The sequence below is a fragment of the Nelumbo lutea genome, chromosome 1 (genome assembly GCF_056320005.1).
Source record: "Nelumbo lutea isolate HS-2025 chromosome 1, American lotus-T2T, whole genome shotgun sequence".
NCBI lineage: Eukaryota > Viridiplantae > Streptophyta > Magnoliopsida > Proteales > Nelumbonaceae > Nelumbo > Nelumbo lutea.
In genome coordinates, this window is record NC_142684.1 from 25,113,886 (window position 1) to 25,129,830 (window position 15,945).

The 15,945-nt window shown below is 39.0% G+C and overlaps 1 protein-coding gene across 2 annotated transcripts in view; it reads right to left on the reverse strand.

Annotated features, from left to right (window-relative positions):
* Positions 1 to 6,171: 6,171 nt before the first annotated feature.
* Positions 6,172 to 15,945, reverse strand: part of LOC148873995 (polyketide cyclase/dehydrase/lipid transporter) — a 45,411-nt gene continuing 35,637 nt past the window's right edge. For both annotated transcript variants that reach the window (XM_088966324.1, XM_088966325.1), the window contains exons 6-10: positions 11,692 to 11,758; positions 9,825 to 10,052; positions 8,011 to 8,454; positions 6,810 to 6,882; positions 6,172 to 6,507 (exon numbers count right to left, since the gene is read on the reverse strand). In XM_088966324.1, coding sequence (XP_088822450.1) covers positions 6,263 to 6,507; positions 6,810 to 6,882; positions 8,011 to 8,454; positions 9,825 to 10,052; positions 11,692 to 11,758 — 1,057 coding nt within the window. In that variant the 3' untranslated portion in view covers positions 6,172 to 6,262. The remainder of the gene's footprint in view (positions 6,508 to 6,809; positions 6,883 to 8,010; positions 8,455 to 9,824; positions 10,053 to 11,691; positions 11,759 to 15,945) is intronic.

Consider the following 15,945-nt stretch of genomic DNA (forward strand, 5'->3'; position numbering starts at 1 on the left):
CCTACATTGACAAAATAGTTAAAAGATACAGCATGGAAAACTCAAAGAAAGGAAATGTTCCTTTCAGGCACGGAGTCACTCTCTCCAAGAAGATGTCTCCTATGACTTCTAAGGAGATTGATGGCATGAAAGACGTTCCCTATGCCTCTGCCGTAGGGAGCATCATGTATGCCATGCTGTGCACTCGTCCTGACATAACTCAGGCAGTGAGTGTAGTAAGCAGATTTCAGGCCAACAGAGGGCAGGAGCATTGGACTGCTGTGAAAAACATAAGTACCTTCGAAGGACAAAAGAGTTTTGTCTAGTATTCGACGGTAGCTCACTACAGATCCAAGGGTATACAGATGCCGATTTTCAGTCAGACCCAGATGATAGAAAGTCTACATCTGGATATGTTTTCATGATAGGATCGTGTGTTGTTTCCTGAGTGTCAGCAAACAGGGGTCCTAAGTTGCAAATTAATAGTCCACAACCCATGCCGAGCGCATTGCCGTAAGTGAGGCTGCCTTATGAATGAAGGTGTTCATTCATGAATTTGGAATTCAGCACATCACCCATTCCATTGTTGTATGACAACACTGGACCTATGGGAGGATGATAGTAAGAGGTAGCATCAGTGGAGAATGTGGTAGACCCATTGACTAAGCCACTGACATAGAAAATGTTTGAGAAACACGTGGAAAGCATGAGACTCCGGCTAGTACCTGATTGGACCTAAGTGCAAGTGGGAGCTGTTAGATAGTTTTGTATGCCCTTAGCTTCAATCAAAATTGATGACCTTTATGAGTTTATTGTAAATGAATAAAAGTACATATTTGATTCATGTTCCCTTGGTATGATTCTGTGTAATACCCTTAAACTGGACACTTAATGAGACTCGTGTTAGTTTTGAATGTTCACAGCCAGTGGGTCAGTCTGGGGAGACCTATCCTGACAAGGCTGACACTGTGGTGCCACCAAGTCGGTTGGGGTGGCTTGTCTCAGCTACCGGGGTGAGACCTTAGGCACATATAGTGTGGGATTAATTGAATCTTTGAACTGGACCAGATTTCCAGTATTGCCCTGGACCTTGGAGATTGATGGGCAAAACTGGAAAATTACACCCGACCCCTAGACTCGATTATGATACTGCACTAGGTATCGGATCGGGCTGTCTTTGATATACCAATCAGTGAGATCCTTAGCGGGGGTCAAAACCTGGGAATGTTGGGACAATCCGAGAATTCATCTGAGTGGGTGATCATAGTGACAAGATCAGCCCCGTTGTCGGACAGAGATAATGATCGGGGATGCACTCTCACTGTTGGAAACCAAGACTGCTGGCAGCCGATTTCAACCGTTGAAATTTGTTTTGCAAAATATATTTTATATGAGATATAAAAGTATATACATTATGGTTTCTAAAATGTTTGCAAAATGTTTTAATTCCCGGGATCCATTTAAGTGGAGAGTGCAGTACTGTTCCTTGTAGTCGAGGGAGAGGTCATCTCTTGTCGGGCAGTGTATGATCATTATGGGCTGAGAGGTTAAGTGTAAGACCATTGAGGATAATACCTGATGGGCTAATTTTGCATCTGCCCACAATCCCTGGGTGTTACAAGGTGGCTTTGCCCAGGGACCACTTAGGGTAAGTGTTGGGCCCATAGAGCCCATTCGATGGGTTTCAGGGGGTGCACTGTCTTAACAGTGTATTCGACCAGGCCTTGTAACAAAGGCTGGGCCGAACCCATGTGGCTGATGTGTAGATCAATGCTTGGGTCCCACGCCATACAAGGAAGCCCAACTGGGCAGCAGTTAGGAAGGTTAAGTGAGCACATAAGCTTGATGGGCCTGAAGCCCATTTCGAACTGGCTATTAATTTAGTTAATTAAATGGGAGAATTCTGAGATGGATTAGCAGATAGGATAGGGTCTTAATCCTATCCACTCAGAGAGTCCAGATTTGAATGTGATTCAGATCTAGAGACCTCATAATGGGATTAGGATAAAGTTAATCTAATCTGCAGATAAGATAAGGGTTTAACCTTATCACTAGAAGAGAAGGCTGATCAAAATATGATTTGGATAAGCACCTCCTAATGGGATTAGGAGCTGATCTTTTCAAGGTAACAAAAAGAAGGAGTGGGCAGTAGCCTTGAGAGAGACCAAGAAACACATCAGATCCTCTTTAGTGCTGAAATCAAGAAGAGAGAATTCTGCACCCTGCGAATACTCTCATGCCGCCTCCTTGCTCTTGCCGCCCTGTTTTGCCAGTTCGATCTCCAGCTGTGGGAGAAGTCAAGATTGGATCTTGACATCAGTTCTTTGAGAAAGGATTGAAAAGGAAGCTGTGCTCACGTTCCATCCTGCTGTTTCTTGCGAAGGACAGAGTTCTTGGGGAAAAACACTGCTGATTCTGCTCCATCCTGCACTGCGCCATTTTCAGTTGGAGCAGTCTTTGGATCCTTACTTGGGCGTGAACACCTTCGTTGGGAGATATTGCTTCTCCGTATCAGGTATCATTCTCTCCCATTCCTTTTGGTTCAGTTCAAGGTTCAAGATTGATCCTTGAAAATATGATTTTCTAAATAGGGAATGTGATTCCAAGTTGAAGGGAGAGAAAAATTTTTGAAATTCGCCCCCTTATTCCGCAATATTTGGGCGTCCATGGGATGGATCTCTCATCCCTTCAGTGGTATCAGAGCCACAGGTTCAAATCTTGAACCATTATGTTTCAGATCTGAACTTGCGCAATTAGGGAGAAAGCGTTCTACCCAATTTGCGCAGATTTGGTTTTGGGAAATTTGTTCCCAAAACAGTTGGGCAAATAATCTGAAATTAATTTTAAGTAAATCTGATTATTATTTAGAATTGTTCTTTATAATTTTCTTGATTTATGGGCTGTTCGTACAAGAGGAGATCGAATTCTTGGTTTGCGCAGGGAACCTGCGATTTTGCAGTTCTTGATTTATTTTGGGTCTGTAAATAATTTTTTTTATTTTCTAGACTTAATGTATAGGTATTCAATCTGATGTAATTATTAATAGAAATATGATTTCTATTTATTTTTATTTTGGATCGAAGTTGGTGGCACAGAAAGGGAGATTTCGCAGATGAGAGAAATGTTATCTGTGATTTGCAGTTTGTGAAACTGCATTCTGTGATCTAACCTCTGTTTTGCAGGAAGGATTGTGCGAACAGCCCTGTTTGACTGATTCTTGTTTTTCCTTTTATCAGTATTTAATTTCAGATTATTTTCTTGAATTAAGGATTTAATTAAAAATCAAACACTAGACCCATTCGAACCAAGATTGGTTCAAAACTGTTTGGACCAATTCTAGGGTTTAATCAAGGCTGAAAGTCAGCCCTAATTTCCCACTAATGGGCTTAAGGATTGATATTTAATTAAATTGTTAATTCGGCCTAGCCTGTAAAGGCCCAGTTTTAAATAGTTAAAACTGCAAAAGCGCATTTCAAAGGATAAAGCTATATGGACCGAACTGGGTAACCCTAATTCAGCCCATATACCTAGATAATATTAATGGTTAATATTATGGAATTTTAACGGACTTCCAACGGGCCTTACAGATAATTAATTGATTCGATCAATTTATCCCTACATGTGATGTATGCATGTGTGATGGTGCTGCGTATATGGGCCATAAGTACTTGGCCCATGCTCATTCGACAGTGCCTCTTGCGCACACCATGGCTGAATGCACATCATTGCCATGGTGTCCCTTTTGGTCATTGGATGACTTCCCTCAGTGGTGGGCCCCACACCTCATCAAGAGGTTGCGTGCGGAACCCTAGCCGATTTAAGGCCCACCGAAATCTGGCTTTATTAAAGTCAATGGGAACCACTTTGGTTTGACCTAAATCAAACTAGGGAGTAATTTTGTTCCCTCCAGCTAATATTAGTGCGTTTGATAGGGAGATTCATATGATGAACTCTCTAAAGGCCTTCCATCATTAGCATGAGGATGGGTCCTTCAGTAATGAGGAAACGCACCAGAAAATGGGCTATCCATTTGCTGTTGAGCTTGTCTGAGTGTTTCATAAGATGATAGGGGCGTCATAGACCGATGTGGGAGGAGCTTCACCAGAAAATGGGAACTCTCTCACGGTACCTTGGCGTTCACGAATATGATGGGTAAGCACTCACTGGACAGAAAGGTTTACCTGAAAACGGCTCTGAACCTTGTCCAACAGAGGCAAAGGGAAAACTCATATGATGAGTGGATGTGATCATTCACAGAAAGGTGGTGGGGTTATGCAGCTGAAACAGTTGGCTCCATGCACCCTATGTGATTTCCCACATTTCCAGAGACAACCCGTAGTCTCCATCAATAAGAGAGGAGGGAAATCTCAGAGACGAATAAATGGAAATGGATCATAGATTAAAATCAATATCTATGAAATGAACATGAATCAAATTAGGTTGTGGACTGATGTTTGCTCTTTTATCAGAAAATGGCAAACGGATCTTTTGCAAAACTGCTTGATGACAACAAGTTGAAGGGCCCAAACTATGCTGACTGGTACAGGAACCTTATGCTGGTCCTAGCTTCTGAAAAGCTGGACAAAGTGGCAGAGAATCCTGCCCCGGAGCGTCCGGGTGATAGGGCTTCTGAGGCCCGAAGGAGAGACTATCAAGAATGGGAGGAGAAAAACTCCTTTGCCCGGTGTTACATCATTGCCTCTTTAGACGACCCGATACAGAGGCAGTTCGATCAGATCGAACTTGCCAAAGACATATTGGACAGTCTCAGGACAATGTATGAAGAGCAGAATCGTTCTACTCGACAAAAGGTCTTGAAACAGTTCATGACCGCACAAATGTCCAAGGGTATTCGGATGATGGGATACATCAACGAACTGGAGGCTCTTGGATCCGGGCTGGACCTTGCTACCCAGATAGATGCTATCCTTAACTCTTTGCCTCATTCCTTTAATCCGTTCATCATGAACTATAACATGAACAAGCTGAATGTCATTTTACAAGAGCTCAGCAATATGTTACAAAGAGTTGAGGAACTGATTAGAACGGATGAGCCTGTAGCCATGCTTGTTGAAGCCAAACGACAGATGATTTGAATTACAACAATTTGGATACTGACCTTAAGGGTATAATACGGTTAGTTTGCAATCAACAAATCTTTCATGGGGTTAGATTAGTACCATAAGGTACAGAGTGCACTAAGGCCAATCCCTTGTCGGAGTTGGTGATTATTTCAAAAGAACGATATGGCAAGTAGATGAAGAAGGGATGAGGAGGAAGGAGGAGGAAGGGGAAGAGAAAGAAGAGTAAGGAGGATTTCATTTTTCTTTAGTTTTAATAAAAATCTTTTATATTAAAAAGAATGAAGACCAATAACACTAGTTGAAAGCCGCCCCTAACACCAAAATCAAATTGGGTTGCATTGAAAAGCAGGGCTGCAGGGTCTAAGGGGATAAGCCCCCCAGCCAAGGGGTCCGGGCGTAAAGGCCCCAGCCCACTTTCTTTCCCCTTGCCTATTCTTCCCTTCCCTTCTCAATTCTTTCATTTTCTTTTTTTTTTCTTTTCTTTTTCTTGCCCTTCCCTTTACTTTTTTTCTTTTTTTTTCATCTTTTTATATGAGGTGTGCATGAGACGCATGAGGCGTGCAAAAAGTGTATGAGGCCTCTTGCACTTGAGGCGTATACCTCTTAGGTGTCAGTGCCTCTAGCCTGCACCTCAGGGTGTTTTGGGGGTGCCTCACCTAGAGGCACACCTCCAGGCATACACCTCCTACGCCTTTCAAAACACTGATGGAAAGTGCTGTGACAGTCTATCACCTAAAAGCACTTGTCAAAGCTACATGACCTCAAATCTGTTTTTTCAAAGAAAAACAAAATGCTGACTCTAAACATAAGATTTTGGTATGCAACATTGGTTTCTCCAATTTTCATTGGATGGCAGCTCAAGGTCTTTCAAGTGGGGCTATTTCTGTCTTGGGACAACTCCATTGATCTGCAAGTAATTGCCTCTGACAATAACTGGATTATTGATAAGATATTTAATTTTCCACAGCATCATAAACGGATTATCATTTCTGTATATACTCCAACTAACATGGAAAGGAGGAATCTCTGGGATTGCATCAATGAGTTTGTCGAAATCTTCTGCCAGACAAACATGGGGTCCAACCTAGCAAGGATATCACCCTCAGTGTAGAAAATTAAGACCAATAACATTCTTGTAATGTACATTAACATGGATATAGGCAAATTATTTTCGCAATTGTACTAAAAAATTTATATTTTTATTCCATCCAATTAATGTCTAAATACTTAAGTTTCGAGAGCCACTTCTGAGTATCTTGAGAAACATAGGGTTTATATGGTACTTTATCTTCAACCTCTTTATCGTTCAATACTATACTATCATTTTTCTTTTCTTTTTCTACTTTTGCCTGTCTTGTTGGGTGCCTCACCTTGAGTGATAGGAGGCGAGAAACTTCATGGAGGCCCCCCCATTTTTCCAATGCACGTGCAATGTCATAGCGGCCTGCAAAACCATTCACAGAAGGAAATGAATAAGTATAACACCAGCCACCTGATAATTAATTAATTATCTATATAGAAACCTCCAGCAACATCGCTTTTTCTGGCTGGACTGCCTTCTTGGCAGAATTAATGCAAAGCTTAGGATGAATATATCAATAAACAAAAGGAAAATTCATAGCCATGATATACATCTAGAGATAAAGTACATGTATGCACTTCCAAAGACCTACTACAGATTATTACATTGGAAGAGTTTGTTTTTTGGTAGAACATTAGAGGAGGTTTAGACTTATTTCCTCTTACCTGCTCTCTCAAAAGATTTCCTACTGGGCATATAACTAGGATCCATTCCCCAGTTTCTTTGGAATCGACTTATCTGTAGAATAAGAACAAATCATTGTCAAAATTCATCATAATTTATAAGATACCTTGATATTTCCACTGAATTCATGCATAAGATCCATAACCCAATATTAGCCCCCACCATTCTGAGTCCTGGGAGGTCTGGACTGGATATAGACTTAAATCTCCAGAATATTTTGCACAAAGTGACCAATCTCAGACTCCAACCAGAATTCTCATGCTTGTTATAGGAGATTTTACCATTACACCAAGCAATAGCCCCTATCTGTATATCTATCTCTTTCTCTATATATAACAACCTTGTCACAATAAGTTGTTTATCTTTACACATAAGGGTGTTGTAGAATTTGTAAGGGGTACTCTTGTCTTTAAAATTTATTCCTAAAAGAATGCAACTAGTGTCAGGGATCTAACTTTGAATTCAATCAAATTTCCAATTGTTGTCTTTGAAAATAGGGATTGGCCATGTGTTGCATCAGAGTTTTGTATATTAATAATAGCCTTCCAATTTTTCATTTTTTTTTTAATTTGAAAGTTTCTCATAATGTAGATCTTGTCTAGAGCATGTGGCAAGGTCTTTTGTGCCAAAAAAATTCCACAAATCTAGAATTGGATAAGGAATTGGAACCCCAAACAACTTTTCCACATGGAAGATTCCCAGATTCTTAAAGGAAGCTCATTAAATGACTTGAATAGGAATCTCACTCCTTATATAACAAACGTGTATATGCAAATCCACGTTTTCATTGTCACTTGCTGTCATCTATTTATCCCGATAGCAACATGTATGTTGGAATGTTTTTCTTTATATTTATGATTGTATTCTGCTTAGTTAGGGCCTGTTTGGTCTGGTTAAAATAGCATTTTTTCCTTTGTTTATGTACTTTGACTACAGCAGGGGCATAAGGGTATTTTCCCTTTTATTTATGGTCGCCCTTTATATAATAGCATAAGTTGGCGCCGCCAGAGAGATTAGAACTCTCCAAACCTTTCTCTTCTCTCTCTCTTCTCTTCTTCTTCCTTATTTCTTCTCTTTTCTTCTGCTAATAATGTACATGGACTACAATCTAGAAAGAAAAGAAAAAAACAAGAATGATACTGAAGTCCACTATAAATGAGAAACCCAAGTTTAAAAAGCTACCTCCTCTTGCAAATTCTCAAGGTTGTCCCAATAGCCCTTTGGTTTGCGGTGTTTATAAGCAAGGGAAAGGTTCATCAGTGAAGCAATCTTTCTGAATCCACCCATTCGTGTAATTGCCTTCTCAATATCCACCCTACCATGCAATCGGAGTTGCTTTCTCATAGGCATGAACCCTTCCTGACCATGCTCAGAAATAAAGGTCAGGAGTTCAGCTTTAAGAACTTCAACATCTCTCTGTAGTCCTGGAACTCTTGGTCTTTGTCTCAATGGATTTGGACTACTGAAAGAAACCTGTTCAGGTTTTTTACCATAATCCACATCCTTAATGTTTCCAGATAGAATGACTTGTCCCTCTGTATGTTCTTCTTCCAAATTCGGTGCCATCTGTTTTTCAATAAAATCTCGAATGGCACAAAGGTTTGATGGGAGGTCTTCATATATAACCTGGAATGGGCAGAATAATATAATTTCAGTTTCTTAAGGCTCCAGATAAGGAATGATGGATAACAACTGAAAAGGGAACCCATTCTGATGACCTTTGCCATCAGCTAATGCTTTCACATGAAAATAAATAAATAAGATTTGAAACATTAATGAAATGAAGGAATCAAAACCACATTTAAGAATTGAATAATCCACATTAATGATGCTTCCAATAATAAATAAATAATGAAGAAAAAAGGGATGAAGAAAAACCATAGGTAGAAGAACCAAAGGAAATCACCAACTAGATAAGCATCCATGTTGATCTGGATGAGATTTTGATTAGAACTCACATCCATGATCTGTATTCAGTATAAATTTCCACAAGAGTAATGCAACATCATATACCAATTATTAGATAATAGGCTGTAATCTGTATACTCTGTATATGAGTCACACTATACACAGGGGCATGTTAGCCTCTTAAGTGGGACCCCTTTTTCATATTATAAATAAATATAAAATTGTGGGGAGAGATCCATGGAGGCTAGCTCACTTCCTAAATGAAATTAGAGAATTCATAGTTGGTGGATCAGCTCAGACTAACTGGTTTTCAAGGGACCTAAATTCTATGGCAGATGGGCTTGTCAAAATCTGGCTTTGGGAACTCTTGTATAGTGATAGCTCCTAGTCCATTTATTTTTAGGAGGTGCAGATTTTTGTATACACTGTCAATTCATGTACATCTCTTCTGTGCCTTTTTTCAAGGAAAGCCAGTTATCTTCTAAAAAAGATATGAAATGCTCATAAGAGGTGCACCAATATGATCTTTGAGGACATAACAAAGTTGGTCTAGGCCATTCTGAAAAATGATAGCAGTTGGCATCTAAGTGGGCCCCATAACCCATCTGGTTATGGTCAACCTCTAACATGTCATATTACAAAACAACCATCGACCATTTGACCTGGATGGTTGAATTGGTGATCTGTTCAACCTGTTTGCTAGGTCAAAAGTTTTTTGTATTGTTTTATTTTCTGAAAATTTTTTATTGCCATGACATCATGAGTTGACCCATTGATGTGACAGGTGAACCAGTGGGCTGTCCACTCGTTGGGAAAAAAAGTTCAGCCTCTGGGCTGGGTTCTAAAACATTGGACCACACATGTAACGAAGATCAAAGTACAAGCATATCTCTAATCAAAGATAATTAACTTATGCACAAAATCTTCCACCAACAATACTGATATTTTCTGATATTTTAGCATATGATTTTGTTAGTTGATGTGGAGAAATGGATCATTCATCTGCTCAAGAAATGACATAAGAAAAGGGAATTACTTCCATTGTCTAAATTTTCCAAGGTAGATTACAGACAGAAAGATATTAATACCTCTTCCATAATAGCTTCTGAAAGAAAGGAATCTTTGTGCATCTTTGATTCCACAGTATACTTTAGTAGTGTATGATGATTCCCAAGTTGCTCCAAAATCCACTTTCCCCGAAATGAGTCAAAGTCCCCCTCCACCTGCTCAAAACTAATTTCTTCTTCAAGATGTTCACACAAATCCAAAACAACACGTGCATGAAGTGCCATATACAGTAGGCCCTTGCATCCTTCCTGCAAAAGAAATTTTAAATTAATTATATAGCCATTTTTAGTATCATCGGTCACACAATTGCAATGAAAAGGTTTCCAAATAGTACCGCTCAGTAGGTTCAGTTATTCGGAGAGGCCTATCACTCTCACCAATTATATAAGCCAATAAATTCTTTTCCTAATATAAAATGTAATGGGAAGAAAAAGTAGTAGAACTCCATCTTATCTCATATCAACAATTGGACCATAAATGGTCCCTCTGTGCATCTAAATGTTGAGATATGTGAAACCATGTGAAAGGTAACTTGGCATTTACAAAAAGTGAGACATGTAAGGTGCTTTTTAATGTTTGTCAGTGCCATATATGTAATTTGATGTTATTTTCACATAAAAAGTAGAGACCTGAAGCAAGAGAGACAATTAGCTATCAAACCTCTCCCTCTTCTTCTTCCATTCACAAACCCTAAAACAATATTCATCTTTACATGCATACATTCAACTCTAAATAGCTATGTTGTTTCTAGTGTCATCATTTGTAGTGTATATATATATCATAATCCAGCATTTCAAAAGTTTCTATCTAGTGTTCTTTGAACATCTCTAAGGTGTTCCTTCTCCAAGAGCCTACGGACAATAACTTGGCTAGAATATATGTTTTTCTCATAAGGCTATAAAGCAATTTGAGCCAAAACTTTTCTGGCATAAACCCAATGCAAGAAACAAGAACCTGTAATTTATTTTTTTTTCAGTGAGAAAAAAAGGTTATTAAGGAGAAATAAGAGAAAAGTATGAAGTTAAATCCACATAATGGACCAGGAAAGATTCAATAGCCTCAAAAGCATGAGGTGAATCATATCCAAATCCTGCACATGATCTCAAAAAAAGAAACAAAAAAAAAAAAAGAGATCCTAGGAAGGAGGTCCTACAAAACAGCTCAGATCTGTCTATCCAATCACCTATGGGATTAACCAATCACTAGATGGATCACAATGATAGGTTTGGTCTGGAAGTTGAGCTCCAGCCTCTCTAATGAGGTAATGGAAAGACCAAGGGCCTTCAATATCATATTTGGTACTTTCTGGACATTACTTTATAATGTCAAGAAAGTATAACTTCAAATCATTGTTAAAAGCAATTTACCAAAAAATTCATTGTTAAAACATAAAAACCAAAAAATATCTTTTTGTGGACGACCCTTGCTTACTTTTATAGTTGATGCAAATGTATAAAAGTGTCGTTCCATGTCTTTTTAATAAATAAAATATAGAAGTTCAGATCATAAACCACCAAGGAAGAAAATGCATGGAACATTCTATAAAGTGAGGAATGCAATCTTATAAATAAACTGTTTCTACTAATAAGAAATATAAAGCATGCCAATATATAGGAGTTGTCTAGCATGATCCTATTTGCACAGCCAACGTGTGCTGTGCATGATGTTCCCGGATAACCACCTCAGGAGTTCGCGATAAAGGTTTTTATGCTTTGACAAGGCACCTTATTCTATTTTATTGAGATTGCAAGGCATCCCATTCGTTTAATACAATTCATACTCTGACAATATCCAGAATAAATTAGCTCAACCTAGTTCAGAAGTAACTAGTTATTCCCAAACAAGCTTGGTTCCTCTAATGAGCTAATGTAAAATCCTACTTCATACCTGAAGAATCCGGACCTTGTTATTTTCTCGTGATAAAATCTTACTGATAGCCAAATTTGGAACAACCCTGTGAATTTAACTTCAGGAGAACAGAAAATCAGGAACAAAATTTTATAATATTAGAAGGGTTAAAAAATTAATTATTTAGTATTTACTAAAAAAATTCCAGAAATTCTCTCATTGATTGATCAAGTAAAGATTAGATGCTAAATATTACTTATACCATAACAAATTGCCAAACTTAAGTCATTAAAGATAATGGTAGAAAGACTTGGATTCCTGTACCCAGGATTAACATTGCAGAAATTTCATAGAATATAGAAATTGATGACTTCAGAAATTGACAAGAAAAAGTTTGGAGAATATAATAAAATGCTTCAGCTTTGATATTCTTGTCTCCCTATGACATTCTACCAAATGCAGGTGATACATGACAATTCATTTCATGCTTCGGTTAGGCCCCAAGTTCATAAACCATTTGTTAATTGCAAGTAAGAGTGGAACAGACTACAGGGTATCTACTTCTTGGGTTATATCCCCCTAATCTTATGATCATGCAGTTATCCTTTTTCTTTTTATTTCTTTTTATTTTTATTTTTTGAAAATCAATGATTACTTTTTTTTTTTAATAAGTTAAGATTTCATTAATAGAATAAGCAATTCAGGTACAAGCTTCCCATGAAGAGGCACAAGCTGTGTTCCCTCCAAACTGTGTATAAGAGGAAGCACATGAAGATATGGAAAGACAATAGAAATTCTCATCATCCCCAAATAACAAAAATCAAGTAGGTATAGACTTAGTTCTATATAAGATTGCCTTCCCCATACTGGAAATCTTTCAGATCTTTCTGAGTTAATGCAAGGATTTCCTTGGTCATTGGATAAAAACCTATTAACCAGACATTTAATCACCATAATTTTTTAAAAGTGGTAACTAATAGATTGTTGCCGCTTTTTGTGCCTTCTCAATAATTTCATAGCTGGTTTCCGTTTTTCTGATGTACGATACAAAGGTGCAATAGTTATTTTGGTCCTGCATTCTAGGGGTAAACTGCTCATTAATTGAGCCTGTTGTATTTTTATTTCATTCTCTTCATTTTCAATTAACTAGAGAATGACCCCAAATTAAGTACATGGAAATGACACCTATATATCATTTTTTTTTTGTTAACAATATAATTTTGTTTGAGATTCACTATTTATCAAGTAATTATATCCAATTTGAGTTTCTTATTTAATTTAAATAATTAAATAAAGTTTTATTTGTAATATAAAAAAGTCTTTACGATGAGTCTTTTATTTGAATTAGGAAATTGAATTACAAAGATTAATATGGGTTCCACATCTTTTAGAGTGGAGACCTTTTTTATAAGTAACCATGTGTCTAAAGTTAGCTAGGGGTGAATACTTTTTTCTATAGGTAGCATGTGTTTGAATTTAGCACTTTTTCTAAGAGGGGAATTAACGACTCATTTTTTGAGAGTGGATAGGTACATGTATGAGGAAGAAAGCTTCTATTTTAGAGTGGAAAGTACCCACTTCTTGGATATTATTTCTTGAAAAAAAAAAGAATGCCATGTGTTTGAAGGATAAGCTCTCTAGTCTGAGGGCTTTCCTTATTTTCCTTATATATACATACATATATATGTATATATATGAAGGGATAGGATATCCATCACATGGACGCCCAAAGATTGCGGAATAAGGGGGTGAATTTCAAAAATTTTTCTCTCCCTTCAACTAGGAATCAAATTCCCTATTTAGAAAATCATATTTTCAATGATCATTCTTGAACCATAAACTGAACCAGATCTGAACCAAAAGTAGTAGGGAGGGATTATACCTGATACGGAGAAGCAGTATCTCCCAATGGAGGTGTTCACACCCAAGGAAGCATCCAAAATCTGCTCCCACTGAAGATGGCGCAGTGTAGGGTGGAGCAGAATCAGTAGTGTTCTTCCAAAAGAACTTGACCCTTCGCAAGAAACAACTGGATGGCTTGTGAATACAACTCCAAAAAGATTGGTATCAAGATCGAATCTTGATTACTCCTGTAGAGAAGAGGAGATCGAACTGCTGGAGACGGCACCTGCAGGAAGGAGGCGGCAAGAGAGTATTCGCAGGGTGCAGAATTCTCTCTTCTTGTGATTTCAGCTCTGAAGACAGGAGTTGTGTGTTGCATGTCCCCCCTCCTCCTTTTATAGACTTAAAGGGATCAGCTCCTAATCCCATTTGGAGTTGCTAATCCAAATCATATTTGGATAAGAAGTCCCTTTAAGTGATAAGGGATAACCCTTATCTTATCTACAAATCAAATCAGCCATCTCCTAATCCAATTAAGAAGCTTCCAGATCTAAATCTTATTTAGATCTTGGACTCTCTAAGTGGACAGGGTCTGGGCCCAATCCTATCAGCTGATCCATCTCAGAATTCGCCCCTTTAAGTGACTAATCAAATTATCCCAGTTCGAAATGGGCTTAAGACGCATTTAAGGTTATGTATTCACTTGACCTTCCAAAGTGCTACCCAGTTGGGCTTCCTTGTATGGCGTGGGACCCAAACATTGATCTACACATCAGCCACATGAGTTCAGCCCAGCCTTTGTTACAAGGCCTGGCCGAATACACTGTTATGGACAGTGCACCCACTAAAACCCATCAGATAGACTCTATGGGCCCAGCACTTACCCTAAGTGGTCCCCAGGCCAAGCCACCTTGTAACACCAGGGACTGTGGGCAAATGCAAGATTAGCCCATCAGGCATAATCCTTAATGGTCTTACACTTAACCTCTCAGCCCATAATGATCATACACTGCCCGACAAGAGAGGACCTCTCTCTTGGCTGCAAGGAACAGTGTTGCACTCTCTGCTTATATGGATCCCGGGAATTAAAACCTTTTGCAAATCATTTCGAAACCAAAATATATATACTTTCATATCTCATATAAAATATATTTTGCAAAAACAAATCTCAACGATTGAAATCAGCTGTCGGCAGTCTTGGTTTCCATCAGTGAGAGTGCATCCCTGATCATTACCTTTGTCCGACAAAGAGGCTGATCCTGTCACTATGATCACCCACTCAGATGAATTCTCAGACTGTCCCAACATACCCAAGTTTTGACCCCCGCTAAGGATCTCACTGAATGGTACATCAAAGACAGCCCAATCCAACACCGAGTGTAGTATCATAATCGAGTCTAGGGGTCAGGTGTAACTTTCCAATTTTGCCCATCAATCTCCAAGGTCCAGGGCAATACTAGAAATCTAGTCCAGTTCAAAGATTCAATTAATCCTACACTATATGTGCCTAGGGTCTCGCCCTGGCAGCTGAGACAAGCCACCCCAACCGACTTGGTGGCACCACAGTGTCAGCCTTGTCAGGATAGGTCTCCCCAGACCGACCCACTGGCTGTGAGCATTCTAAACTAACACGATTCTCACTAAGTGTCCAATTTAAGGGTATTACACAGAAACATACCAAGGGAACATGAATCAAACGTGCACTTTTATTCATTTACAATAAACTCATAAAGTACATCATCTTGATTGAAGCTAAGGGCATACAAAACTATCTAACAGCTCCCACTTGCACTTAGGTCCAATCAGGTACTAGCCGGAGTCCCATGCTTTCCACGTGTTTCTCAAAGACTTTCTGTGATAGTGGCTTTGTCAATGGGTCTGCTACATTTTCCGCTGACGCTACCTTCTGAATCAGGATGTCCCCTCTACCAACAATCTCCCGCAGTACGTGGTACTTCCTCTCGATGTGCTTCGACTTCGAATGGGCTAATGGCTCCTTAGCCTGAGCAATGGCTCCATTGTTGTCACACAACAATGGGATGGGTGATGTGCTGGACGGAACTATTCCCAACTCGTGAACGAACTTCTTCATCCACATGGCTTCTTTGGTAGCCTCACTTGCGACAATGTACTCGGCCTCGGTTGTGGAGTATGCAGTGGACCCCTGTTTTCTGCTTTTCCAGCAAACAGGACACGATCCTATCGTGAAAACATATCTAGATGTAGACTTTTTATCATCTGGATCCAATTGGAAATCGGCATCTTTATACCCTTGGATCTGTAGTGAGTTACCATCGAATACTAGACAAAACTCTTTTGTCCTCCGAAGGTACTTAAGTATGTTTTTCACAGCAGTCCAGTGCTCCTGCCCTAGTTTGACCTGAAATCTGCTTACCACACTTACTGCCTGAGCAATGTCAGGACGAGTGCACAGCATGGCATACATGATGC